The sequence below is a fragment of the Aotus nancymaae genome, unplaced genomic scaffold (genome assembly GCF_030222135.1).
Source record: "Aotus nancymaae isolate 86718 unplaced genomic scaffold, 86718_ANA_hifiasm-v0.15.2.pri h1tg000059l, whole genome shotgun sequence".
NCBI lineage: Eukaryota > Metazoa > Chordata > Mammalia > Primates > Aotidae > Aotus > Aotus nancymaae.
The window spans coordinates 1,827,611-1,852,544 of record NW_026988473.1 but is presented as its reverse complement, the minus strand read 5'-3'; the positions used below and the strand labels follow the sequence as shown (position 1 = coordinate 1,852,544).

General features: G+C 55.6%; 2 protein-coding genes across 6 annotated transcripts in view; one reads left to right on the top strand and one right to left on the bottom strand.

Moving 5' to 3' along the window:
* The first annotated feature begins 335 nt into the window (after positions 1-335).
* TCIRG1 (T cell immune regulator 1, ATPase H+ transporting V0 subunit a3) lies at positions 336-20,442 on the top strand. 3 transcript variants are annotated; one of them, XR_010338269.1, is made up of 21 exons: positions 336-422; positions 2,564-2,684; positions 3,002-3,080; positions 3,879-4,099; positions 4,178-4,263; positions 4,616-4,742; positions 4,816-4,898; positions 5,057-5,150; positions 5,278-5,490; positions 6,065-6,209; positions 8,930-9,069; positions 9,148-9,305; positions 9,383-9,473; positions 10,326-10,444; positions 10,527-10,740; positions 11,105-11,227; positions 11,399-11,503; positions 11,577-11,694; positions 11,931-12,108; positions 12,183-12,398; positions 19,739-20,442. XR_010338269.1 is itself a non-coding variant. In XM_012452939.3 (20 exons), exons 2-20 carry the CDS (start codon positions 2,568-2,570, stop codon positions 12,259-12,261), a joined length of 2,490 nt encoding a protein of 829 aa, XP_012308362.2. In that variant the 5' UTR covers positions 336-422; positions 2,564-2,567; the 3' UTR covers positions 12,262-20,442. The 3 variants fall into 3 exon arrangements, 2 of the variants coding, with proteins under 2 accessions (XP_012308362.2, XP_012308363.2); XM_012452939.3 differs by having other exon boundaries at positions 12,183-20,442; XM_012452940.3 differs by having other exon boundaries at positions 350-422; positions 11,402-11,503; positions 12,183-20,442.
* Positions 14,272-24,934, bottom strand: part of CHKA (choline kinase alpha) — a 68,088-nt gene continuing 57,425 nt past the window's right edge. For 2 of the 3 annotated variants that reach the window (XM_021669703.2, XM_064364664.1), the window contains 3 exons: positions 24,805-24,911; positions 22,259-22,340; positions 14,272-15,463 (listed from right to left, as the gene is read on the bottom strand). In XM_021669703.2, coding sequence (XP_021525378.2) covers positions 15,404-15,463; positions 22,259-22,340; positions 24,805-24,911 — 249 coding nt within the window. In that variant the 3' untranslated portion in view covers positions 14,272-15,403. Of the gene's footprint in view, positions 15,464-22,258; positions 22,341-24,804; positions 24,912-24,934 lie in introns of those variants that run through there. The other variant, XR_010338270.1, reaches the window with a different exon arrangement.

Genomic DNA, 24,934 nt, shown 5'->3' with positions numbered 1-24,934 from the left:
GTTGGGGTCCCATCAGCCATAAGCACAGCAAGCCTTGGAGTGAGAGGAGAGCAGGGTCTCATCTCCTATCCTGAGCTGGGCCTGAGCGCCGCTGCTCCCGCATCAGTGCCAGCGCAGATTCACGCAGTTGGCGCTGGTCCGTTATCCGCTCCGGTCTCCAGGCCTCCTCTCCGGCATTAAGCGCCCCACGGAAGATCGTCTGCTAGGCCACAGCCTGGGCCCAGCCTCCCCCAGGCTTCCTGCACTCTGGTGGAGGCTCGGGCCGGGGGCGGGGCGTTCCTGGCCCCTCCCCGTCGCCCCGCCCGTTCGGGAAGGAGTAAGCGGCGCTGGCCCCGGGCGGGAGGCAGTTCCGAGTCCAGTCCCGTCCCTGCGTGTCGGAGCGGGCAGCCAGCAGCGGAGGCGCAGCGTGCAGCCCACCCGGGGTGAGTGCCCCCGCCGAGGTCTGCGGAGCCCAGCTCTGCCTGCCCACCCTCTTCTCCTGCCCCACTCAGTGGGCTCTGTGAATGCAACCCAGCCCGCCATCACGCCGGGGTCAGGCCTTGCGGGGGTCCACGGAGGATCGCCAAGGGAGAAGAAGGATGGGGTGTTGGCCAACAGAGCCCAGCGTTCCCGGGCCGGGCGTGAGCAGAGCTTTCCCCACTGCATCTTCCTTGGAGGGAGGGATCCATTTTACAGATGGGGAAGCGGAGGCCACCCAACTAGGAAGTATCAGAGCTGGAGACCAGCCGGATCATTTAACTCCAGAGCCCACACCGTTTGGAATGGAGGGGGCGCCAGACCCTCTCCTGCTGCCTTCCCATCATCCGGAGCGGAGGGCAGGGGTTTGGAGAGACCTGGTGGCTTCCTAGAGGAGCTTTGTGAGGGGCCAGGAAAGGGACACGTGGTGAGGAGTGGGCTGGAGCCTGGCCCCAAGGGCCGCAGGATGGAGGCATATTCATTTGCATCATAAAAGTGGCTGGGTGACCCCTGGCTAGAGTGGGGACCGAGGGGGACAGGGTAGGGGGTGAGCCAGTGGAGCCTCACAGGCCAGGAGTGGGAGCCAACCAGGTCCCCACACATACCCCCACCCATTACAGGGAAGTGCCAGAGGGAGGTGAGTGACTGTGGGAGCCCTGATGCCCTGAGCCAGGGGTGCCCCTTCCCCAGACCCCAGAGCTGACTCCCCACACCCCCCTTATTTGACTGACACAGCCCCAGAGGGAGCCAGGTCAGACCACAGCCCTTCTCCGAGCTCATCCCGTGTGCTGGGACATCCAAACCTGTGGCCCGGAGCAGGCCCTGCATGGGTCAGCCCCACTGGGCACGTGACACTGGACTTTACCTCTCCGAGTGTCTGTGGAGCCCCGTGTAAAACATGGGTCCCACGCCCCTCCCCTGGGATTGCTCCCCCCAGGGATCAGTGTGCGGTCCTGTGGATGAAGGGATTCAATGGGGGCTCTGGTCATTTTTGTCACCTCCCTAGATCCTGTCTGTCAGGGGTGTCATGTCCCATTCACCCAAAGAGGAAATAGAGGCCCAGAGAGGGAGAGAGACTTGCCCAAGGTCACACAGCCAATCTCAGCCTGGGCCCCAAATCTCTGCCTTATGGCCCAGTCTGGTCCTTCGGGATGGAACCCAGCCCCCCTGCCCCCTGCCCCGGCCAGGGCCGTGCCCGCCTGCAGCCTTGGGCTGTCCCCTCAGTGTTCCCTTGTTCCCTTATTCTCTTCTTTTCCAGGCTGGGGCTGGGGCTGCAGTTCCCTTTTAGAGTTAAGTAAACCAGACCCAGGGGAGGAAGTGACTGGCTGGGCAGGCCCTGGCCAGCCCAGCAGGAGGGGCCCTCACCAGGCCTGTCCCCTCCCACTAATTTAAGAGCTAAGGAACTGAGTCCCACAGAGGGGCCCTGAGAGCAGTGGCCTTGGAGCAGGGGGGCCCAGCACCCACAGGGCCAGGGCCGGTTGGAGGTGGCCAGGCGCCCACCCCCTACCCGCGTCAGCCTTGCTCCCGGCCCTCCCCGTCATTCTGCAGTTTCACTTTTGTTGGTTTCAACACTTGGAAGGCTGCGGCTCCTGCCTGTGCCCCAGGCGTCAGGGAACGGGTGCCCCCACCGCAGTGCTCCCTGGCCAGCCCCAAGGGACCCAGTGGAGATGCCCACCCCTGCCACTCATCACAGGCAGCCCCACAGGGAGCAGGGAGGGCTCCAGCCACCCCCGGGGCTGCCCTGGGCCTAAGTGCCTGGGCCAGTGCGGTTCTGTCTAGGGTGAGGGCAGCCCGGGAGGAGGGAGGCCGGAGTGAAGGTGTAGGGGTTGAGTCCGCGTCATTTGGAGATGCTGGGGGTAGGGGCGGGGGACCCGGGGGCAGAGCCAGCCAGGAGAGAGCTTGAGGTCGGCCTGAGTGTGGGCTTCAGGGTCTCCCAGTCCCACCGCTTACTTCCTGTGTGACCTCAGCACTGTGTCCAGCCTGCCCAGGCCTCAGTTTCCGCCTCTGTCAGATGGGGTGGTAGCAGTGAGCGAAGGTGCACAGGTGCCCACGGCTCGGAACTGTCTGTGGTCAGCCCTGACTGGCCCCCATCCGTGTCCACCCACAGGACCATGGGCTCCATGTTCCGGAGTGAGGAGGTGGCCCTGGTCCAGCTCTTTCTGCCCACAGCTGCTGCCTACACCTGTGTGAGCCAGCTGGGCGAGCTGGGCCTCGTGGAGTTCAGAGACGTGAGTTGGGTGGGCAGGTATGGGAGGGGGCTGCTGCTGAGGTTAGCCCGAAGGCCGCTCCAGGATGGAGACCGCTTCCCCATAGGGCCCTGGCCCCATTTGAACCCCCGCAGCCCCTGCCATGGGTGCTGCTTGTGGGAAGCCACGGCCGAGGCCACTGAGCCAGCTCCTCCCCATCCCCCCCAGGGTGTGGGGTCTGGGCTGTGCTCTGATCAGAGTCTAGGGGCTCCCAGCACCTTTTTGGAGGGCCTGGGCTCTGTGGGGGGACCTCCCTGACCCCCTCCCTGGGAACTGACCCCGCCGTGCGGCACCCACAGCTCAACGCCTCAGTGAGTGCCTTCCAGAGACGCTTTGTGGTTGATGTTCGGCGCTGCGAGGAGCTGGAGAAGACCTTCAGTGAGTTGGTCCCAGGCCTATATTCCAGGCAGGCTTCCTGGAGGAGGCGTGGGCCAAGTTTGATCTGAAAGGAAAATCTGGGTTTGCCAGGTGGAAGGGAGGGAAGGGAGGGACGGGCAGGGCCCTGCAGGGCCAAGACAGAGCAGCTGGATCTGTGAGGTATGCTGGGGAAGGTCTGCCTCGGGTGGGCTGAGCAGACGGCCTAGGGCAAGGCTGGCTGGGGAGGCCCCCAATACAGCACAAGAGCCCAGGATTTCGTCCTGCGGGCACCGGGAGCCACAGGGGTTTCTAAGCAGGAAAGAGGCACAGACAGAGCTTTCTCCTCTTCTACAGCTGGACTGGGGTGGGTGGGACCCAGAATCTAGGGTTGGGTGCCCCCAAGGAGCAGGCAAGAGGGACCTCTGCCCTGGGCAACCCCTCTCAGGACTCGCCTGTGGGGCACCAAGGCATGGGCCTGGAGCAGGCCGGGTTTTGTGTTTGCTGTTGCCGTTTATAGCTTTTCGATCAGGCAGGCACAGGACTCACACCAGTTTCGGACCCAGGCTCCGCAGCTCTAGGGCCAGCCTGTGGGGAGACCTCAGGCCCTGCACTTAGCAGTGGCCAAGGGACTGGGGAGGGACAGCAGCCCGGACCTGAGCACAAAGGGAGGGGAGCATAGCTTCTGGATGGAGTTTGGCCAGGAGTTTCCGGCAGCCTCCGCCTGGTGAATCCACCAGATAACAGTTTGGGGTAGCAGGTGGGGTCCTCAGCTGTTGAGACAACCTCGACTGTGCCCCACTCCTGTTCCTCTGTGCCCAGCCTTCCTGCAGGAGGAGGTGCGGCGGGCTGGGCTGGTCCTGCCCCGACCCGAGGGGAGGCTGCCAGCACCCCCACCCCGGGACCTGCTGCGCATCCAGGAGGAGACCGAGCGCCTGGCCCAGGAGCTGCGGGATGTTCGGGGCAACCAGCAGTCCCTGCGGGTCCAGCTGCACCAGCTGCAGCTCCACGCGGCAGTGCTGGGCCAGGGCCACGGCCCCCAGGTCAGCTCCAGCCCGGGCAGGAGACAGGGGCTGGGGAGGCTGCCTGTCCCATGGCTCATGGTGCTTCTGGGTTCCTAGCTGGCAACTGCCCACACATACGGGGCCTCGGAGAGGACGCCTCTGCTCCAGGCCCCCGGGGGCCCACACCAGGACCTGAGGGTCAAGTGAGTGAGGGATGACTTCGTGCCCTTTCTGGTCAGCCCAGAACCCCTGGCCAGTCGCTGAGCTGGGCTGGGCTGAGCTCTGACTCCTTGTCCAGTGCTCTCCCCTCTGTTCCTGCCCTCAGGCTGCCCCCGCCTCCTCCTTCAGACCTGGCACTTCCCACAGTCCCAAGCCCTGGTCCTCGGGGGCAGGGGGTTCTCTTCTTCTGGCTCTGCCTGGGGGGGCCTCTTGCCTTCCCCTGCGGGCAGGGCCAGTGTGCTCAGTTGCCTGTGCTGGGCAGGGTCATGCCCGGCAGCCTGGTGAGGAGGTGGGACGGGAGGTTGCGGCAGCCCCGCTCAGCCCCGTGGCCGCCAGCTTTGTGGCAGGTGCCGTGGAGCCCCACAAGGCCCCCGCCCTGGAGCGCCTGCTCTGGAGGGCCTGCCGTGGCTTCCTCATCGCCAGCTTCAGTGAGCTGGAGCGGCCACTGGAGCACCCCGTGACGGTGAGCAGCTGGTGCTGGGCTGGGGGATTCTGGAAAGAGCGGGACTCCAGGTTCAACCGAGGCTGCTCCGCAGGGCGAGCCAGCCACGTGGATGACTTTCCTCATCTCCTACTGGGGCGAGCAGATCGGACAGAAGATCCGCAAGATCACGGACTGGTGAGTCGCCGGGGCAACCCGCCCCACCGCCCACTCCCCAGAACCCTGCTGTCACCTCCCAGCCTACCACATTGAGACTCCACCCCATGAGCTCCCTTCAGACCCAGAGTCTCGTAGCCGGGACCCTCGGCCCCCTCACACGCACGTCCTCCCGCCAGCTTCCACTGCCACGTCTTCCCGTTCCTGGAGCAGGAGGAGGCCCGGCGCGCGGCCCTGCAGCAGCTGCAGCAGCAGAGCCAGGAGATGCAGGAGGTGGGTGCCCCGGCAGGAGGTGGGTGCCGGAGGTGGGTGCCTCAGCCTGCCGGAGGTGGGTGCCGGAGGTGGGTGCCCCCGGCCCAGCCACCCACCCAGGCCCAGCTGACCGCCCGCTCTGGCACAGGTCCTGGGGGAGACGGAGCGGTTCCTGAGCCAGGTGCTGGGCCGGGTGCAGCAGCTGCTGCCGCCGGCGCAGGTGCAGGTCCGTAAGATGAAGGCCGTGTACCTGGCCCTGAACCAGTGCAGTGTGAGCACCACGCACAAGTGCCTCATCGCGGAGGCCTGGTGCGCCACGAGAGACCTGCCGGCCCTGCAGGAGGCCCTGCGGGACAGCTCGGTGAGCACAGCCCGAGGCCTCGCCCTCCGCACCCACCCCTCCTACCAGGCGGGGTGTGTCTGCCTCACTTCCAGCCTCTGGTTCCCTGCGCCTGGCCTTTGCACAGGGGTTTCTCCTCCCAGCCTCCTCCACGGCCCACCTGTTCCTGGGAGTCTGCCCTGATGGCCCTGGCCCCGCAAGCTCTCCCTACCCTGACTTCCCCGAGCCCCTGGAGACTGCATGGGGCAGCTTTAAAGTCAGAAGCCTGGTTCGAATCCAGGCCTCCCCCAACCCCACCATGACCATAGGCCTGCTCACGGCCTGTGATGCCACTGCCTCGGGGGGTTGTCCACCTCGCAACGGCAGGTGCTGGAGGTGAGGCTGGCACTTGCCTTTCCCAAGCAATTCCCAGTCCATGCGACGTCTTTGGGCCCTCACCAGAGCAGAGTGGGGCTGATCATCTCACGTCTGAGAGAGGGGAAGAGGCTGCCCAGTGAGCTTCCACAGTGCTCTGCATCTCCAGCTGGGCCTTGCTGGGGGTACCACGGTCCCTGAAGGCCCCACCACCGGTCTGATCTGTTTCCCTGGCACCCAGGCGGAGGAGGGAGTGAGCGCCGTGGCCCACCGCATCCCCAGCCGTGACATGCCCCCCACGCTCATCCGCACCAACCGGTTCACCGCCAGCTTCCAGGGGATTGTGGATTCCTACGGTGTGGGCCGCTACCAGGAGGTCAACCCCGGTGAGAGCCACGGCGCCCTCATCCCGGGTCCTGGGAGGCTCAGCTGCCCCACTGGGTGTGAGCCTGAGCGGGAGGCAGCTCCGTCCTGGTCTGGCCTGCTGTCCTGGGATGAGGGGCACACGCCTCATCACTCTCAAGGGGCCAGTGGGCTCTGCAGCTGGGGGGGGCTCTGTGTCGGCCCCCAGCCTGCTACCCCTTGTTGAGTTTACAAAGGAGCCGGCACGGACTTGTGCAAAGAGCAGAGGCTGTATGTGCGGTGGGCAAGGCCCAGGTTCCAAGCCCGTCTCACCTACTTCGGTATGTTTCGTAGCTTCTCTGAGCCTCGGCTGCCTTACCTGCAAAATAGAAATACTGGTGCAAGCCTGAGAGGCATGTCGGGAAGCCTGGCGACCACTGGACCCTGCAGGCCACAGCTGGGGCAGCCTGTGTGGGCTTGGTTTTGTCACACAGTGGGTTTTTGTTTGTTTGTTTTTTGAGGCAGAGTCTCACTCTGTCGTCCAGGCTGGAGTGCAGTGGTGTGATCTCGGCTCACTACAACCTCTGCCTCCCAGGTTCAAGCAATTTTCCTGCCTCAGCCCCTGAGTAGCTGGGATTACAGGCGCTTGGCACCGTACACAGCTGATTTTTATATTTTTAATTTTTATATTTTGGCCACCACGTTGGCCAGGCTGGTCTCGAACCCCTGACCTCGTGATCCATCCACCTTAGCCTCTGAAAGTGCTGGGATTACAGGCGTGAGCCACTGGCCCTACACAGTGTTTTTATAAACGTTTGCATTAATGCGGTCTTAGGTCAGGCTCTCCCTGAGACAGACATTCTGGAGGAAGTGGTAGGTTAAGGGAAGTGTTCCCAGTAGAAACCAGTAAGGGATGAGGGTGGAGGGTGGAGCTCCCCCTCCGCCGCCTCCTCCCCCTCCCCCTTGGGAGTCCTGATGCCTGCAGTGCCTGCTCTGTCATCCATCTGGGTCCTCCCTCTCGGGACGCCACTCCCCACACAGTGGGCCAATGTGGCTGGTGCTGTCGGATGCGTGGAGGGACCCAGTGTCCCCCAGTGTCCCCCAGTGCCACCGAGTGGGGGCCCAGCCTATAGCATGGGTGTGACATGGTGGAGCCCCTGTTGGGAGGGGCTTGGTCACAGGCCAGGGAGGGGGCCCTGCCTCACCCGGTGGGCGAGAGTCAGGGTGCTGGGCCCCTAGGGTGGTACAGGTGGGGTGTGTCCGAGGCTGCATGGACCAAGACCAGGGCTGTGTGGTCCTGGGGGCTCCTGCAGGGCCAACGTTCTGGGGCTGGATCTGGGCCCCACCTGGTTTCCCCTGCACATGGACAGAGGCTGGTGCAGCCACAGCCTCACCCAGAGGCCCACAGCGGGTAGGATGCTGCCAGCTCAAAGCACCGGCCTTTGGGGCAGTGTGTGTGCCAGGGAAGCTGAAATGAAGCGCCACAGGCTGGGGCTTAAGGGGCAGACACCGCCCGCAGTCCTGGACTTTGAAGTCCAAGACCAAGGTGTCAGCAGGGGCCAGGCGCAGTGGCTCACGCCTGGAATCTCAACACTTTGGGAGACCAAGGTAGGAGGAGAAGCACTGGAGTCTGGGAGTTCGCGACCAGCCTGGGCAACACAGCAAGACCTTGTCTCTTAAAGAAATAAAAGATGATATGGTGTTGTCGGTAGGAGTAGCTCCTTCTAGGCTGTCCAGGAGGATCCGTTCCCAGCCTCTCCCCTGCGCTTGGAGAGGCCGCCCGCATCTTTAAGCGCTGTTCTCCCTCTATGTGGGTCCAGATGTTCCATTTTAAGGATCCTGGTCACACTGGGTGAGGGCCCAGTGTAATGGCCTTATTTTAAACCTGCAACCTCTGTAAGGACCCTGTCTCCAAAGAAGGTCACATCCAGAGTTGCTGGGGCTGGGACGCCTGTGTGTCTTTTTTGGGGCCACAGCGCAGCCCCAGACAGGGTGTGTGTGTTGGGATCCTCCTTCCTCCCGTGAGGACTTGGTCCCATTTTACTGATGGGAGGTCGAGACTTCAGAGCTGGAGCGACCAGCTCGGCCTCCTGGAACTTGCCATGTGCCAGCTGGGGCCGCCAGTGGCTCCTTGTCCTCTCTGGCTTCTGTGTGGGGCTCTTAGGGACAGTAACAACTGAAGCTGCTAACTTCCTGCAGTGCCAGAGGCTGGCCAGGTGCTGCCCGTGGGGACCTTATGAAGTGGCCTGGTGTTACCTCCATTTTACAGATGGGGAGATGGAGGCTCAGAGAGGTTAAGTGGCTAGGCCAAGGTCACACAGCTCCTAAGTGGTGGGTTCTTTTTTTTTTTTTTTTTTTGGAGACAGAGTCTCCCTCTGTCGCTCAGGCTAGAGTGCAGTGGCGTGATCTCGGCTCACTGCAACCTCCGCCTCCTGGGCTCAAGTGATTCTCCTGCCTCAGCCTCCCGATCCCGAGTAGCTGGGATTACAGACATGCACCACCTCACCAGGCTAATTTTTGTATTTTTAGTAGAGACGGGGTTTGACCATGTTGGCCAGACGGTCTCAAACTCCCGACCTCAGGTGATCCTCCTGTCTCGGCCTCCCAAAGTGCTGGGATTATAGGCGTGAGCCACCCCACCATGCTACTAAGTGATGGGTTCTTGACTACAGGCTAGCAGGGCCTCCGTGGCCTCTTGGGCGAGGAGGTGGATGCCAGAGTGTTCGAGGGTTCCCAGCTCACCCCCCACGCCCTTTGCCCACAGCACCCTACACCATCATCACCTTCCCCTTCCTGTTTGCCGTGATGTTCGGGGACGTGGGCCATGGGCTGCTCATGTTCCTCTTCGCCCTGGCCATGGTGCTTGCGGAGAACCGGCCGGCCGTGAAGGCCGCACAGAACGAGGTGAGGGGCCGGGCGAGGGGGTTCGGGTGGGGCCGGGCAGGGGCCAGGCAGCCCCTCACCGCACCGCTGCACCCCCAGATCTGGCAGACTTTCTTCGGGGGCCGCTACCTGCTCCTGCTCATGGGCCTGTTCTCCGTCTACACCGGCTTCATCTACAATGAGTGCTTCAGCCGTGCCAGCAGCATCTTCCCCTCGGGCTGGAGCGTGGCCGCCATGGCCAACCAGTCTGGCTGGAGGTGAGGCCCGGGCCACAGCCTGGCCAGGGGCCCCGCAGCCCCTGCAGCCCTGACCGCCCTGCCCTCCGTTGCCATAGTGATGCATTCCTGGCCCAGCACACGATGCTTACCCTGGATCCCAACGTCACTGGCGTCTTCCTGGGACCCTATCCCTTTGGCATCGACCCTGTGAGTCCTGGGACAGAGTGTCAGTGGGCAGCGAAGGCAGGTGGGAGTGGGGCCGGGGCTCCCCTTGCTTCACCCCGCCTGCAGTGCTATAGCTGAGCACTCCCATGAGCCTTCGGCATGGGAGGCGGACCAGCCTCCTGTCCTGAGGGGCCAACATCACAGGCCCCTGAGTGCTCGGAGGCAAAGCGAAACCGCACAGGCGCCAGGCTGCAGCTTGCTCTGTGCCGAGTGCTGTTCCCAGCCCTCTTTGGAAGTGATCTTTTTTTTTTTTTTGAGATGGAGTCTCGTTATGTTGCCCAGGCTGGAGTGCAGTGGTGCGGTCTCGGCTCAGTGCAACCTCCCTCTCCCGGGTTCAAGAGGTTCTCCTGCCTCAGCCTCCTGAGTAGCTGGGATTACAGGCATATCCAACACGCCTGGCTAAATTTTGCATTTTTAGTAGAGACAGGGTTTCATCATGTTGACTAGACTAGTCTTAAACTCCTGAACTCAGCTGATCCGCCCACTTCAGCCTCCCAAAGTGCTGGGATTGCAGGTGTGAGCCACCACGCCTGGTCTGATTTTCTATTTGAACCCTGTAACAACCTCGTAACAGCCCCATAGGCTGCACATTAACAGCGTCCTCACCTACAGTGGAGAGACTGAGGCACAGAGGCCATGCCCAGGGTCACCCAGGCTGGAGCCGTGGCAGCTGGGCCATCTGCGCTCTGTTACTCCTTGGTGGGTGGGCAATGGATGAGGCTGCAGGCTCCGAGGGGGACAACAGGGTGATGGGAAAGTGACTCGGGCTGGGGACTTCCTGGCAGTGGTGGCCAGGGAGCCCCTGAGTCCAGCCTGCTCCTGCTCCCATCCCAGATCTGGAGCCTGGCTGCCAACCACCTGAGCTTCCTCAACTCCTTCAAGATGAAGATGTCCGTCATCCTGGGGGTCGTGCACATGGCCTTTGGGGTGGTCCTTGGAGTCTTCAACCACATGTGAGGGTCAAGGCTGCCCAGGGGCACGGGAGGCTGGCAGGCCAGAGCGGGCCCCGGTGACCGCCTTCCTCCTGCCTGCCAGGCACTTTGGCCAGAGGCACCGGCTGCTGCTGGAGACATTGCCGGAGCTCACCTTCCTGCTGGGGCTCTTCGGCTACCTCGTCTTCCTTGTCATCTACAAGTGGCTGCATGTCTCGGCCGCCAGCGCTGCCTCGGCCCCCAGCATCCTCATCCACTTCATCAACATGTTCCTCTTCTCCCACAGCCCCACCAACCGGCCGCTCTACCCTCAGCAGGTGGGCTGCGGCGGGGGGCTGGGCTCACACAGCCTCACGGGGACCCCATAGTCACTGGGCCACTGAGAGCTGCAGGATCCTAGTCTGAGAAACGGGGATGCAGGCCCTGGGCCGTTCAGACAGGGCCATCAGAGATGACAGCGTGCATCGTTAGCGGGTGGCAGGACTGACGCTGGGAGCCTGGGGTCCCTTCCCTTAGGAGTCCTTCTGGAGCCAGATCCCCACTCAGTGAGGGCACGGACCCCCGGGGACCCTGCAGGGAGGAGCGGCTGCAGGCTCTCTGGGCCCTGTGACTGCTGGGACCCAGGTTCCTGTGCAGGGGTGCACAGCGGGGGCGCCCTGATTCTTGGCCTTTCCCTGGCAGGAGGTGGTCCAGGCCATGCTGGTGGTCCTGGCCTTGGCCATGGTGCCTGTCCTGCTGCTCGGCACACCCCTGCACCTGCTGTGCCGCCACCGCCGCAGACGGAGGAGGCCCACTGGCCGAAAGGTGGGACCGGGACCTGAGGTGTAGGGAGCTGCTTGGGAGGAGAGGCCACTGTCGGGCGTGTCCCTAACTCCCCACTTCCTCGTGGGCTCCTGAGTGGCCGGGAGCTGGCCTGGCGGGTGGCAGGGGCCCTCCTGGCTGGGGCGCTGCCAGCACTGCCTGCTCTCGCCCCAGCAGGAAGACAAGGCCGGGTTGCTAGGCCTGCCCGATGCATCTGTGAACGGCTGGGGCTCTGATGAGGAAAAGGCAGGGGGCCTGGAGGACGAACAGGAGGCCGAGGTGGGTGCGGTGCCTTCCTAGGGGGTGGCGGGGGGCTGCGGCCCTGCCAGCCCTCACTGCGCCCGCCCTGCAGCTCGTCCCCTCTGAGGTGTTCATGCACCAGGCCATCCACACCATTGAGTTCTGCCTGGGCTGCATCTCCAACACCGCCTCCTACCTGCGCCTGTGGGCCCTGAGCCTGGCCCATGCCCGTGAGTGACCTGGCTGTCGGGGGCTGGTCCCGGTCCTCGTTCCTCACACACAGCTGCTAGTTGGGAGGGTCGCTTCTCTCTGAGCCTCAGTTTCCCCTTTGTAAAGTGGGACTGTCCAAGGAGGTCCCTCACCGGCCCTCCTGGGGAAGGGAGGACTTCAGACTGCGACGGGTAGGTGGGGAGCTGGCAGGCACCCACTTGCCCTTGTTCCCCACTGTCCCCTCCTTCGCCCACAGAGCTGTCGGAGGTTCTGTGGGCCATGGTGATGCGCATAGGCCTGGGCCTGGGCCGGGAGGTGGGTGTGGCAGCCGTGGTGTTGGTCCCCATCTTTGCCGCCTTCGCCGTGATGACTGTGGCCATCCTGCTGGTGATGGAGGGGCTCTCGGCCTTCCTGCATGCCCTGAGGCTGCACTGGTGAGCAACCACCTGCTGGCTTGGGCTGCTCGAGGCAGGGGTTCCCCTCGCCAACCCCTCCTTCTCACCCCCAGGGTGGAATTCCAGAACAAGTTCTACTCAGGCACGGGCTACAAGCTGAGTCCCTTCACCTTCGCTGCCACAGATGACTAGGACCCACTGCTGGTCCTGCCAGACCCCCGTCCTGACCTGAGGCAGGAGAGGAATAAAGAGGGTCCACACAGCACTGCTGTCTCGTCTCTCTTCCCTCCTTTCCAGCTGAGGCAGGTGCGGGGGGAAGGCTTGAAAAGGTGAGGTGAGGACCCATGAGCAGATCTGCAGTAACCCCAGACTCCTGGGGTGAAAAAGGGCAGAATAGGGCCAAGGAGGGATGTTTCCAGCACATTCTAATTTGGAGTGAGCAAATGTCTTCCCAGGCCAGGTCAGGGGAGTGAGCTCCCCATCCTTGGAGGTGTACAACTGACTGTGAGCAGGTGTCTGGGTTACTCTCTTTGGGGAGTGGTGCCAATATCCATGCCCTGGTGCCAGGCCTCAGTGGGGCTGGAGGTACAGAGCAGCCTGGGGCACCTGAGCCTGGCCAGTGCTCCATGCAGGGCCGTGGTGTCACACGCCCAAGGCCACATGCCTGCCAGGAAGGGCAGAGGGTATCTTGAGAAGCAGACATCACCCAGGGCCCTGGGGGTCAGAACAGGGGTTGAGCCCAACTCCAGGCCTGGCCTCCCCTCATCTGAGGCCATAGTCTATCCCACCCCTCCCTCGTGGTCCTTCCTGCTGCTGGCAGGATGGGAGATGGCCTTCTCCAGTTCCCTCTGGCCTGGGTTCCACCTCTGCTAGGAGGCAGAGCCAGTACTTCCCAAAGGCCAAGAAGCTGCAAAGTGGTTCTTCCCATGGCTGTGGCTGTGGCCAGCTTGCTGGGAGGAGCCTGTCCATTGGCTCCTGGACTGCCCTGCTCAGGACCCCCGATGTTAGGGGCAGTATGAGGGGCTCTGAGTTAATTAATCCCACATGCCCAGCAGACTTGGCTCGAACGGTGCTCACCATAGTGGGATAGAAACAGAGGAGGCTGGGCAAAGGGCTCCAGAGAGTTGTGTGCGGTTCTGGACCAAATCCAGAACCTCAGGCCTTACTCCCTCCTGGGACAAGAGCTGGGCAGACTCTGGGTGGGCAGTGAGCTGGGGATAGGTAAGCAGCACTTGTGATGAGTGGCCACTTGTGATTTAGGAAGGGTGCGGTGTGGGATCCCAGGGAGATGACCAGTCGGCCCTGCCCTGGCTTTGACATGGGGATACCTGGCAGTGCTGGGGAGAAGTCCAGTTGCCATGAGAATAGCACAGAAAAAGGCACTGGGGTGGGCACCTCTGCGGCATGGAGGTCATCAGGAGACAGGGATAGGTGGGTCACCTGCATGGAGGACTCAGCAGTGAACAGGATAGGCCTGAACCCATCCCCGCCCAAGTGAGCTATGGCCTGATGCAGAGACCACCGGGGGAACCAGGAAAGTTAAGCTGGATAGAGAGAAGCGACAGGCCAGGGCCGGGCCCAGGGGGTTTAGGGAATGGCAGTGTCCTGGATAGAACAGCAAGGTCTGAGATGGTGACTGAGCTGAGCGCGGAGCAACGTGAAGGAGCCCAGTATTTGAAGGTCAGCTCCAAATGTATCTCCACAAGGAGACTGCAAGTGAGCTCACATGCGAAGGAGCAGGCAGAGGCAAGGGCTGAGCGAGGCTAGCAGGGCCCTTGGCACAGGAAGACAATGAGAGAAGCCACCAGAGCTCCTATGCAGGAGGAGTGTGACACCATGACTGTTTAATCCAGCTTGGCTTCACCTGCTTAAAGCTGTAACTCTACAGAAGGGTGAATGGCGCAAGCTCCCCTCTGCCCTGCCCAGCTGCTGTGTCCCCAGGCACCGGCACAGCTCTCGGTCTCCAGCATCCTCCAGGGCTCTTCACATCTGGGCTAGAAGAAGGGAAACCAGAGTGTGGCAGGAAGGAGAAGGAGGACAGGAGCCAATGGGGCCACATGCTGCTGGGATGCCAGCTGAGAGCAGCGGGACACTGCTGAGCTGAGGAGCGGGACGGGTGCAGCTGGAGCCCTCCATGGGCTCCTTCAGATACCAGGAGCCCTCCCTGAGATTTAGGACACAACCAAGGGTGACAGCTTGAGGTTGGGTTTTTATTTTTTTATTTGTATAGTACAATCGCTGTGGTAGCAGAAATATATGCACAGAAAACAATTCAAATAAGAGTTCTGAGTAAAAAAAGTCAGCTAAGACTGTATCCCAGGGGACATTTCATATATATAGTTTTCACAGCTACACTCGTTCCACGTCCCGTACCACATACAGGCTGCTGTCTTCCACAAGAATGACTATGTCAGGGACATCGGGAAAGGTGAGGGCTGGGAAAGCAGGCCCCCAGAGAGCCCAGGCCAGGGTTTCCCTCGCCCTGCCCAGGGGCGGCCCAGCTCACTCACAGGATCCCAAGCTCCAGACAGAGCAGAAGGCAGGAGAGGCCCAGAGAGCTGGGTCAAGCAGCTGGCTCCCCTGGGAGGGGAGGTGGGAGACAGGGAGGTCCTCACACCGCCCCCGTGGCCACGCACAGCTGTCTGCACACTCCATCAGGAGGAAGGGCAGGGGAGAAGTCATATGCAGTACAATGAAACTCATCAATGTAACACACCCACCCAGCAGGAGGGGAGAGCTCCACTCCACGTGCAGGTGGCCTCGGCTGCTCCAGCTTCAGCCAGGGGACCAAGAGGGTAGAGGAGCAGCTTCCGGGGGCCCCAGGTAGACGCCACCTTGCAGCAGTGACTGGCAGCTTCACAGTACATCTCTGCTCACTTGCCGTGCCTCGGGAGTGAGCAGTGTCTATAACACATCACCATCTACAAAAGCGTGGTCACAGTATTCACCAGCACATTCATGAAAAAAGACTAAATCAACATTAACCACAGTACCTGCAAGTAACACTGCTTACTCTTGCTGTCTGCCATATCTGACTGGAAACCTTAGTCCCCAAATATGAAACGCCTTCTCTAGATTAAAAGGATTCAGAGGTGTTGCACTATTGCACTATATTTCTGCTTCCCAATCTTGTTTGAGTCCTAGTGAAATCGTAAACAGATGAATTAAATGTCGCTCCATTTTATACAGTCTTTAGTATCATACACATCTGTGTTCAGTAGTGAGCCACCCAAAGCCTCCTGCCGCAGGAGCAGTAGTCGAAGCACAGAGGGGACCCCGCTCCGCCGCCTTCCCATGCAGTCCAGTGATGAGGTGGATGGAGTCCTCCCCACAGTCACACCCCAAGCTTCCTCTTCTGGTGGAAATAGGCATCAAATCTTGCTTGGGCGTAGTCCTAGGAGACAGCAAAGACAAGGCCTCAGCAAGAGCTGGCCTGAACCCTGCCCATGTATCCCCCAACCCCCACCCCGTCAACAGCTGAGGGCACAGACCCATGAGACCATCAGCACAGGACTGGCTTGTGCGGCAGGGCTGCTCGGGGGCCTGGCTGCTCCACAGGTGCAGACTCAAGCTCCCAGCCCGCCCTGCAAACGTTCACTCTCAGGAGGCCCTGCCTCTCCGACCTACGTCCTGTCCACACACTTGGCACTGCTACCATTATCACCTTGCTAACCTTGGGTGCTGTGGGCACTGACTGATCAACATAACACCTTTTAGAATAAAAGGTCCCTGGAACATAAGTAAATCTTGAACAGAGGGGAGAAAAAAGATGCCGCCTGTCTTACCAGGCTCTCCTGCAGCATGACTTTTAAAAAGGACATTAAGGCAGCGGAGAAAACCTGGCTTGGCGTTGTTTTTGCCACTGTATTTTTCTAAGTCTCTTCCCTCATCTGTTCATCAATGAGGACAACACAATCTCAAAGACCCACTCCTAATCTCAAAGTCTACGATTCTAGATGCCAGGAAGATTACAAGATCACTTTTTTGAAAAATTAACTTTGAGTTGTAATTTCTACTCCACAAGCACGAGCCCATTTTAAATGTACAGGTGGAGAGCTTTCACAGATGCATTCAGCCAGTTCACCAGCACTGCAGTCAGGAGAGACCTATATTTCCAGCATCCCTAGAAGTTCCCTTGGGCCTCTTGCAGTTGGCCACAGGCAGCTACTGACCCAATTTCTGTCACTATAGATCGGACTTCTCTTTCCTAGAGTAGCACATAAATGCCACCGTACAATGCGCAGCCTCGTGTCTGGCTCCTAACTCCGCGTGAGGTCTCTGAGTTGTCCGTGCTGTCGTGCATTGGTGCCACCTTGCTTTGCATTGCTGAATGTTCTCGGTACGTGGATCCGGCACTATAGTGCCTGGCATTTAGGCTACTTCTAATTTGGGACATTACAAATGAAGCTGCAGGCCGGGCACAGTGGCTCACGTCTGTAATACCAGCGTTTTAGGAGGCTGAGGCATGAAGATCATTTGAGGTCTGGAGTTGGAGACCAGCCTGGCCAGCATGGCGAAACCCCCTCTACTAAAAATACGAAAATTAGCCATGCGCGGTGGTGGGCGCCTGTAATCCCAGCTACTCAGGAGGCTGAGTTAGAATTGCTTGAACCCAGGAAGCAGAGGTTGCAGTGAGCCGAGATTGGGCCACTGCACTGCAGCCTGGGCAACAAAAGCAAGACTCTGTCTCAAAAAAACAAGTAAGGCCTGGCACAGTGGCTCACGCCTGTAATCCCCCCAACACTTTGGGAGGCTGAGGCGTGTGGATCACGAGGTCAAGAGATCGAGACCATCCTGGCCAACATGGTGAAACCCTGTCTCTACTAAAAATACAAAAATCAGCTGTGCATGGTGGCGCATGCCTGTAATCCCAGCTACTCGGGAGGCTGAGGCAGGAGAATCACTTGAACCCAAGTGGTGGAAGCTGCAGTGGGCCGAGATTGCACCATTGCATCCAGCCTGGTGATAGAGCGAGACTCTAGACTCTGTCTCAAAACAAACCAACCACAAATAAACGAAGTTCCTGAGCGTATGAGTGCAAGTCTTGGTATAGAATCTGCTTTCATTTGTTCTGGGAGAATTCCCCAGGAGGGCTGCTGGGTGGTATAATGCCTCTTCACACTGGCTGTCCCAGGCCGCATTCCCACCAGCAGCGCACATGCATGCCCATTGCTCCATCTGCTCGCCGACATTTGGGACTGTCAGTTCTTTCAAGTTTTAGCCATCACTGTGGGTGTGTAGGTATGAGGCTTTGATTCACATTTCTTTAGTGATTAATTATATGAAACACATGAAAAGATTCTTACTGGCCATGTGTTTCTCATCTGTTAAGTGTCCAAATCTTCCATCCATTTATAGAACAGGATGTTTGGTTTCTGGCTAAGTTCTATATATATCCTAAATACGAGTCCTTTATTAAATATACATTTGTAGTATTTTCTCCCAGTCTGTGGCCTGCCTTTTCATTTTCCTAATGATATCATTCAAAGAGTTTTTCATTTTGATGAAGTCTGACTGGGATGACATCTATGTGTGTTTCTGTCCATGGTCCCTGGCTCATAACTCCCATACCCCTTACTATAGTAAACAGAATCTCTCTCTCTGACCTTCTGCCCTCCTTTCACCTGCCCAAAGCTAGACTCTAATCTGATTGTGGGTCACAAGACCCTTATTCCAGAGGGTTCTGCCCTTTACCCTGGAGGAAGGAATGCTGTACAGACAGGCCAGAAGAACCTGGTCAGGGCCTTGCTGGGTTCAAATCACACCCTTTTTGTCCAATCACATTTCAACATGGTTGTCCATGTTTTAATCATGCCTATCCAATGACATCTCCATAAATTGCCCAAGAGGACAGGGTTTGGGGAGTTTCTAGAGAACTGAACATGTGGAAGCTGACAGGAAGGTGAACGAGAATGAGTTTCCCAACCCACCCACAGGGATAGAAGCTCCTGTGCTCAGAACCCTTTCAGACCTCACCCCATGTATGTATCTCTTCACTTTGTTAGCAAGGTTGAGACAAGAGGATCACTTGAGCCCAGAAGTTGTAGACCAGCCTAGGCAACACAGTGAGACCTTGTCTTTAAAAAACAACAACAACAACAAAAATATGCTTTGTAATACACTGGTAAATTTATGTGTTTCCTTGAGTTCTGTGAGCTACTTTAGCAAATCAACTGAACCCAAGGAGGGGAACGTGGGAACCCCAATATATGGCTGATTAGTAGGAATTCCGGAGGCCTGGACTTGCAACTGGTGTCAGAAGTGGGGTGGGGGCAGTCTTAGGGTCTCAGCCCTCAATCTGTGGGGTCTGACTCTGTCCCCAGGTAGACAGTGTCAGAATGGAATTGGAGGACACCCAGCTGGTGTCCACTCCAGAATTGATTGCTTGTTTGTTGGTGGGAGAACCGCCCCGGATGTGGTCACTTTTGTTTTCTGTGGTGATTGTTGCTAATGAAGGAAACGGGAAAAAGTACTTTGGTTTTCATGTGTTTTCCACTCATAGCAACTTATTCTATTTTTTTTTTTTTTATGGTTAGTGCTTTATGTAACCCAAGAAATCTGTGCTTAGGTCACCAAGCTTTTCTCCTGTATGTTCTTGTAGAAACTTAATAGTTTTAGCCTTCACATTTAGGTCTATTACGTGTTTCAAGTTGATTGTTGTGTATGGCGTGACATCAGGTTCAGTTTTTTCTCCATATGACTCTTGAGTTGTTCTTGAATCATTTTTTTTGAAAATATAATCCTTTCCCTCATAAATTACCTTGGCCTTTCTGTTGAGTACCAGGTGACCGTATACATGTGGATCTATTTCTGGGCACTGTATTCTGTTCCATCTGATTTATGTCATTTTTTTTTTTTTTGAGATGGGGCCTTGCTCTGTTGCCCAGGTTGGAGTGCAGTGGCAGGACCACAGCTGCCCTGACTCTGCAGGCTAAAGTGATCTTCCCACCTCAACCTCCCAAGCAGCTGGGACTACAGGCATGTGCTACAATACCCAGCTAATTGTTTTTGTACCTTTTGTAGCGATGGGGTCTTGCTATGCTGCCCAGGCTGGTCTCCAACTCCTAGGCTCCAGTGATTCTCCTGCCTTGGCCTCCCAAAGTATATGTGGATGACAGGCATGAGCCACCACACCCAGATGATTTATGTCATCTTATGCCAGCACCACACTGCCTTGATGTCTGTGCTTCAAAGAAGTCTTATAACCGGGTAGCAGAAGTCTTCTAACTTTGTTCTTTTACAAAATTATTTTGGTTATTCCCTCACTCTTTGCATTTGCATGTAAATTTTAGGATCAGCATGTCAGTTTCTACATAGACGCCTGTAGGGGTTTTGCTTAGGCCTATGGAGAATGTGTAGGTCAGTGTGGGGAGAATGGACATCTTCACCTTAAGGCTTTCATCCATCATGGTGGTCTCTTCTCCGCTTATTTTGTTTCTTTATTTTTTATACTCTTTTATAGTGTTCAATGTACATATCTTACACATATTAAACATTTTTCCAGGTACAATTGTTTCTAGCATGTAGAAACATAACTGATTTTTGTATACTGACCTTGCTTTCTGTGACCTTGATAAAATCATTCATTAGGTTAAGTAACTTTTTTGCTGATACCTTAATTATTTTAAATGTCTTCTAAAGAATAAAGGCAGTGTTTCTTCCTTCCCAGGGTGCCTACATTTCCCTTCTTTGTCTGGCCTCACTGCGCCGGCTAGGAGCTCCAGTTCAACACGGAAGAGATGCAGTGAGAACAGGCCGCCTTACATATTCTGTAGTTGGGGCAGGGATAAGAGGGGGCATTTTTCCTTTTACCGCTAGTGACAATGTTGGCCATGGGTTTTTCATACATGCCTTTATCTGGCTGAGGAAGATCCCCTCTAGTCCTAGTTTGCTGAAATTTTTTTTATCTCGTTGGATTCTGTCAAATACGTTTTCCTGTGGTTCCTGAGATAATCATGTGGTTTTCACCTTCATTCTGTTAATACGAAGAATTATATTAACTGATTTTTCAATTATAAACCAGCCTTGCATTCCAGGGATAAATGCTACTTGGTCATATTATCCTTTTATAAATGTTAGTGGATTTACTTTTTGTCAATGTTTTGATAGGGATTTTGTGTAATGTTTCTTCTTGTGGAATATAAACATTTAAGCTACAAAGCTATAAGTTTCTAAATACTGCTTTATGTATATCCCAGAAATGCTGACATGCTATGTTTTCATTGAAATTCAGTTTAAAATATTTTCTCATTTTTTAAAAAATTTCTTTGACCCAGGGTTTATTTAGAAGTGTACTGTTTAATTTCCAAATAATTGGGAATTTTCTAGGTATCTTTTGTTGTTGATTTCTAATTAAATTTCACTGAGAACATATCCAGTATTATTTCAATCCCTTTGAATTTATCAAGACCTGTTTCATGGTCCAGGATGTGGTCTATCTTGAGGAATATTCCACATTCATTTGAAAAGAATGTTCACCCTGCAGTTGCTGGGAGGTTTAATGAACGCACATGAGGCCAGGCTGGCAGAGAGAGTTGTCAGGCCCTCTCTTTCTGCGTATGTTCTTCCTGTTCTAACCACAGCAGAGAAGTAGTGAGATCTACTTTTTTTTTTTTAAGAGACAGAGCGTAGCTCGTTGCCCAGGCTGGAGTACAATGGTGCCATCTTGCCTCACTGCAAACTCTACCTCCTGCCTCAGGCAATTCTCCTGCCTCTGTCTCCCGAGTAGCTGGGATTACAGGCATGTACCACCATGCCTGGCTAATTTTTGTACTTTTAGTAGAGATGGGGTTTCACCATGTTGGTCAGGCTGGTCTCAAACTCCTGACCTGAAGTGATCCACCCGCCTCATCGTCCCAAAGTGCTGAGATCACAGGTGTGAGCCACCACGCCTGGCCAAGATCTCCTACTTTAATCATGAACCTACCTTTCTTTCCTTTCACTTTTGTCAGTTTTGGTATCACGTCTTTTGAAGCAAGATAAGGGTTTTTAATGCCATCTGGATGCCTTTATTATTACAAAATGCCCTTCTGTATCTCTAGTAACAATCCTTGTTATGAAGTGTACTTTCTTACAGTATCATCTGACCAGGACTCAAATCTGCTTTAAAAATCCAATGTCCCCTCGATTTACCTAATATCATTTTTGCATTACCAAACCTTCTGCCTAGAAGTAATCATTCTAGTATAAGACTGAGAAAGACAAAATGAACTAGTCCCATCCCTGTCTCAAAGGAAGGCAGCTCACTAGACTGCAGACATCTGGGTGTTGTCCTCCACCCCAAGACACCCCACCAACACTCATTCACTATGGGACAACAGAAAGGTTTATCTGAAGGTTAAAAATACTTTCTATGTCAATGACAGCTCTTTTTTTTTTGAGACAGAATCTTGCTCTGTTGCCCAGGCTGAGTGCACTGGCATGATCTTGGCTCACTGAAATCTCCACCTCCTGGGTTCAAGCGATTCTCCTGCCTCAGCTTCCCGAGTAGCTGAGATTACAGGTGCCCACCAACACACATGGCTAATTTTTGTATTTTTAGTAGAGATGAGGTTTCTCTCCAACTCCTGACCTCAGGTGATCTACCCACCTCAGCTTCCCAAAGTGCTGGGATTACAGGCATTAGGCATTGCACCAGGCTGACAGTTCTTAAAGTTAGAATAAAATGACAGCCTAGCTTGGTTACAAACATGCCTGCGAAAAACAGGAGGTGTAGTTTAATAATTACCAGCTTCCAACTCAAAGTCGGGCACTACAGGCTGGAGAATTAAGTGGTAACCGATAAATAAAACCCTCCACAGCACGGGCAAGAGCCACCCACTCTTCTTCACTTACTATCCCCTGTGTCAGAAAGGACTGAGGTCAGAGCTGGACCCCTAGGGTGCAAATGCCTACATTCTCCACTGCGGGACTGCAGGACCACCTGGCACTTCTCTGAAGCAGGAGAGGCAGGGGTCTGCTGTCCTGGAAGTGAGGGCAACCTCCAAAGGTAACCGCAGCATTAGTGAGAGCGGCTTCTCCCACAGCTTCCTGGCCACACTGTCCTGATGCCACCAGGTTACCACATTCGGGTACTTGGGGAGACAGAGAACCCTCTATAAGGAACAGTCATTTGCTGTGGAGCATTCACAAATACTGTAGCATTTTTTCCTGGGAGTAGGAAGAAAAAAAAAAAGCTGCTAAAACATACCATGTACCCGAATTCAATAGATGAAATCTTGGCTTGTACTATGGACCAAAGTCCCCAGAGGAAATGAGATGCAAGGGCAAACCTGGAATGACAAAAGCAAGAAACACATATGAGATATACAGTATCAGTTACAGGACCGATAAAATGATTTCATGCCAGATGGACATTTTAACTTGTGTGGATGCAAAACCTAGTTAGTGTTGGCAAATCGTGGGTCTATATTCCATGGGACTAATTAAGAGCAATGGGACTATCACTCCCACACCCTTCCCTCCTCTGCTAGTGATAGGTGCACTTGTGAGTGTGAACACACACAGCTGGCCTGGCCATGGCACACACGACAACATTCACAGGATGCAGGTGGAGGCCTGGGTGGCCATGCTGGCAGAAAAGCAAGCAAGCTTGCTACAAGGGAGGGGCCATAGCATCGTCAACCAAGAGGCAGGCCTTTGCTGGAGGTGGGATGAAGCTCTCACTCCTTGAGCCAAAGACTTCTCAAATCCCATCCTTGTCCCAGCCCCTCTTATCGCACAGAATTGAAAAGAGCAGATGAGAGAGCATGAGCCACATCACCATCTCTAGGCTATACCAACCCCCACCTCCAAGTCACTGCAAATCCAAGTTCTTCCTCAAACAATACCCTGAGGGTTCATCCACATGAACATAAAGCTCAAATTTAGGAGTGCCTGCTCTAGTATCCTCCAACCCTACTCTCTGTTCATCTTGTGGTCCCAGGACCACAAAAGTCACTTGTGCTACCCTTTCTGTCTGGGTTCTCTTCCAACTGCCTTTTTCTATTTCCACCAGTTCAAGAAACAGAAGAAGATGATGTATGCTGCAGTGGGGACTGGCAGGCAGGCAGAGGTGACGTTGCACTTAGTGTGGGGGTAAGCACTCTGGAGGCCAGGAGGAGATGACTGTGGTAGGTGCAGTGGAAAGATGAGGTGGGCCACAGTGACTTAACAGCCATTTTACCAAATAATGACACAGGAGACCCCAAAGAATAGGAATAACCCACAGGCCTCTTGACTAAAGAGATGGGCAAATAGTGGTCTAGAGCTTTGCAGAATCTGGAAGTTTCAGGGCCCTGCTTTGAAAACTGTTGAGAAAACAATTAAAAGCAAGACTTAATACTGATAAACATGAGTTTAATCATTTTCCAGGAGAAACTTAAGAGTCACAACACAGCAGGCAGTGCCCGCCACTCCACAAGCATCAGTGACAAGCTTGCAGGGCCAGATGCAGTAGCCCACACCTGTAATCCTAGCACTTTGGGAGGCTGAGGCAAGAGAACCGCTTGAGCCCAGGAGTTCGTGACCAGCCTGGGCAGTACAGCAAGACCCCGTCTCTACAAAAGAACACAAAAATTAGCCAGGCATAGTGGTACATGCCTATAGTTCCAGTTACTTGGGACACTGAAGCAAGAGGGTCGCTGGGAGTTAGAGGCTACAGTGAGCCATTATCACATCACTGCACTCCTGCCTGAGTGACAGAGCAAGAACCTGTCCCCCCCCAAAAAAAAGACTCTGTAGGCCCTGGGTGGCAGCAGCCCTGTATAGCTGGGTTGTTCTGTATGGATGGCAGTTCGCCACAGTGTCCTGACCCTTCTGGGACATGGAGCCTCTTCACATGATACAGTTTGGCTGTGTGTCCCCATCCAAACCTCATCTTTAATTGTAATCCCAACATGTCGAGGGAGGGAGCTGGGAGAAGGTGATTGGATCATGGGGGTGGTTTCCCCCATGCTGCTCTCACAGTAGTCAGGAAGTTCTCATGAGATCTGATGGTTTTAAAAGTGTCTGGTAGTTCCTTCTTCTTCTTTCTCTCCCTCTCTCTCTCTGTCTCTCTCTCCTGGCACCATGTAAGAAAGATGTCCCTTGCTTCCCCTTTGCCTTCTGCCATGATTTTAAGTTTCCTGACGCCTTCCTGGCTATGCAGAACCATGTCTATTAAAGCTTCTTTCTTTATAAATTACCCATTCTCAGGTAGTATGTTTGTAGCCATGTGAGAACAGAGTAATATACTTTGCCTGCTGTATGCTCAGATCTAAAAGATCTGCATAGTCTCAGGCATAATGGAGAAGGAGGAGATTCTATTTTTGAGAAAGTGCAAGTCTTAAAGATGTACAATTTAAAAGAAGCTCCTAGGGTGGGCATGGTGGCTACACTTGTAATTCCAGCACTTTGGGAGGCCGAGGTGGGCAGATCACCTGAGCTCAGGAGTTCAAGACCAGCCTGGCCAACATGGCAAAACCTCATCTCTACTAAAAATTACAAAAATTAGCCAGACATGGTGGCGGGTGCCTGTAATTCCAAATACTCGGGAAGCTGAGGCAGGAGAATCATTTGAACCCAGGAGGCAGAGGTTGCAGTGAGCTGAGATTGCGCCACTGCACTCCAGCCTGGGTGACAGAACAAGACTCTGTCTGAAATAAAAACAAAAAACAAAAGAAGCTACTAAAATCCTCATAATTGCAAGTAAGCATCCCAAATATAGTCTATAAAGAGGAAAGCTATTTTTACAAACTGAAAAAGGAAAAATGTTACCTGTTGACTTCAAGCAACATTTCTTCTTCTATAATGGATTTTTCTTCAGTACTGAGGTTTTCAAAGTCATTTTGGAATGCAGCCAAGTAACTGGAAATAAAATGGAGCTTAAAAAAAAGTAATTGTGTTA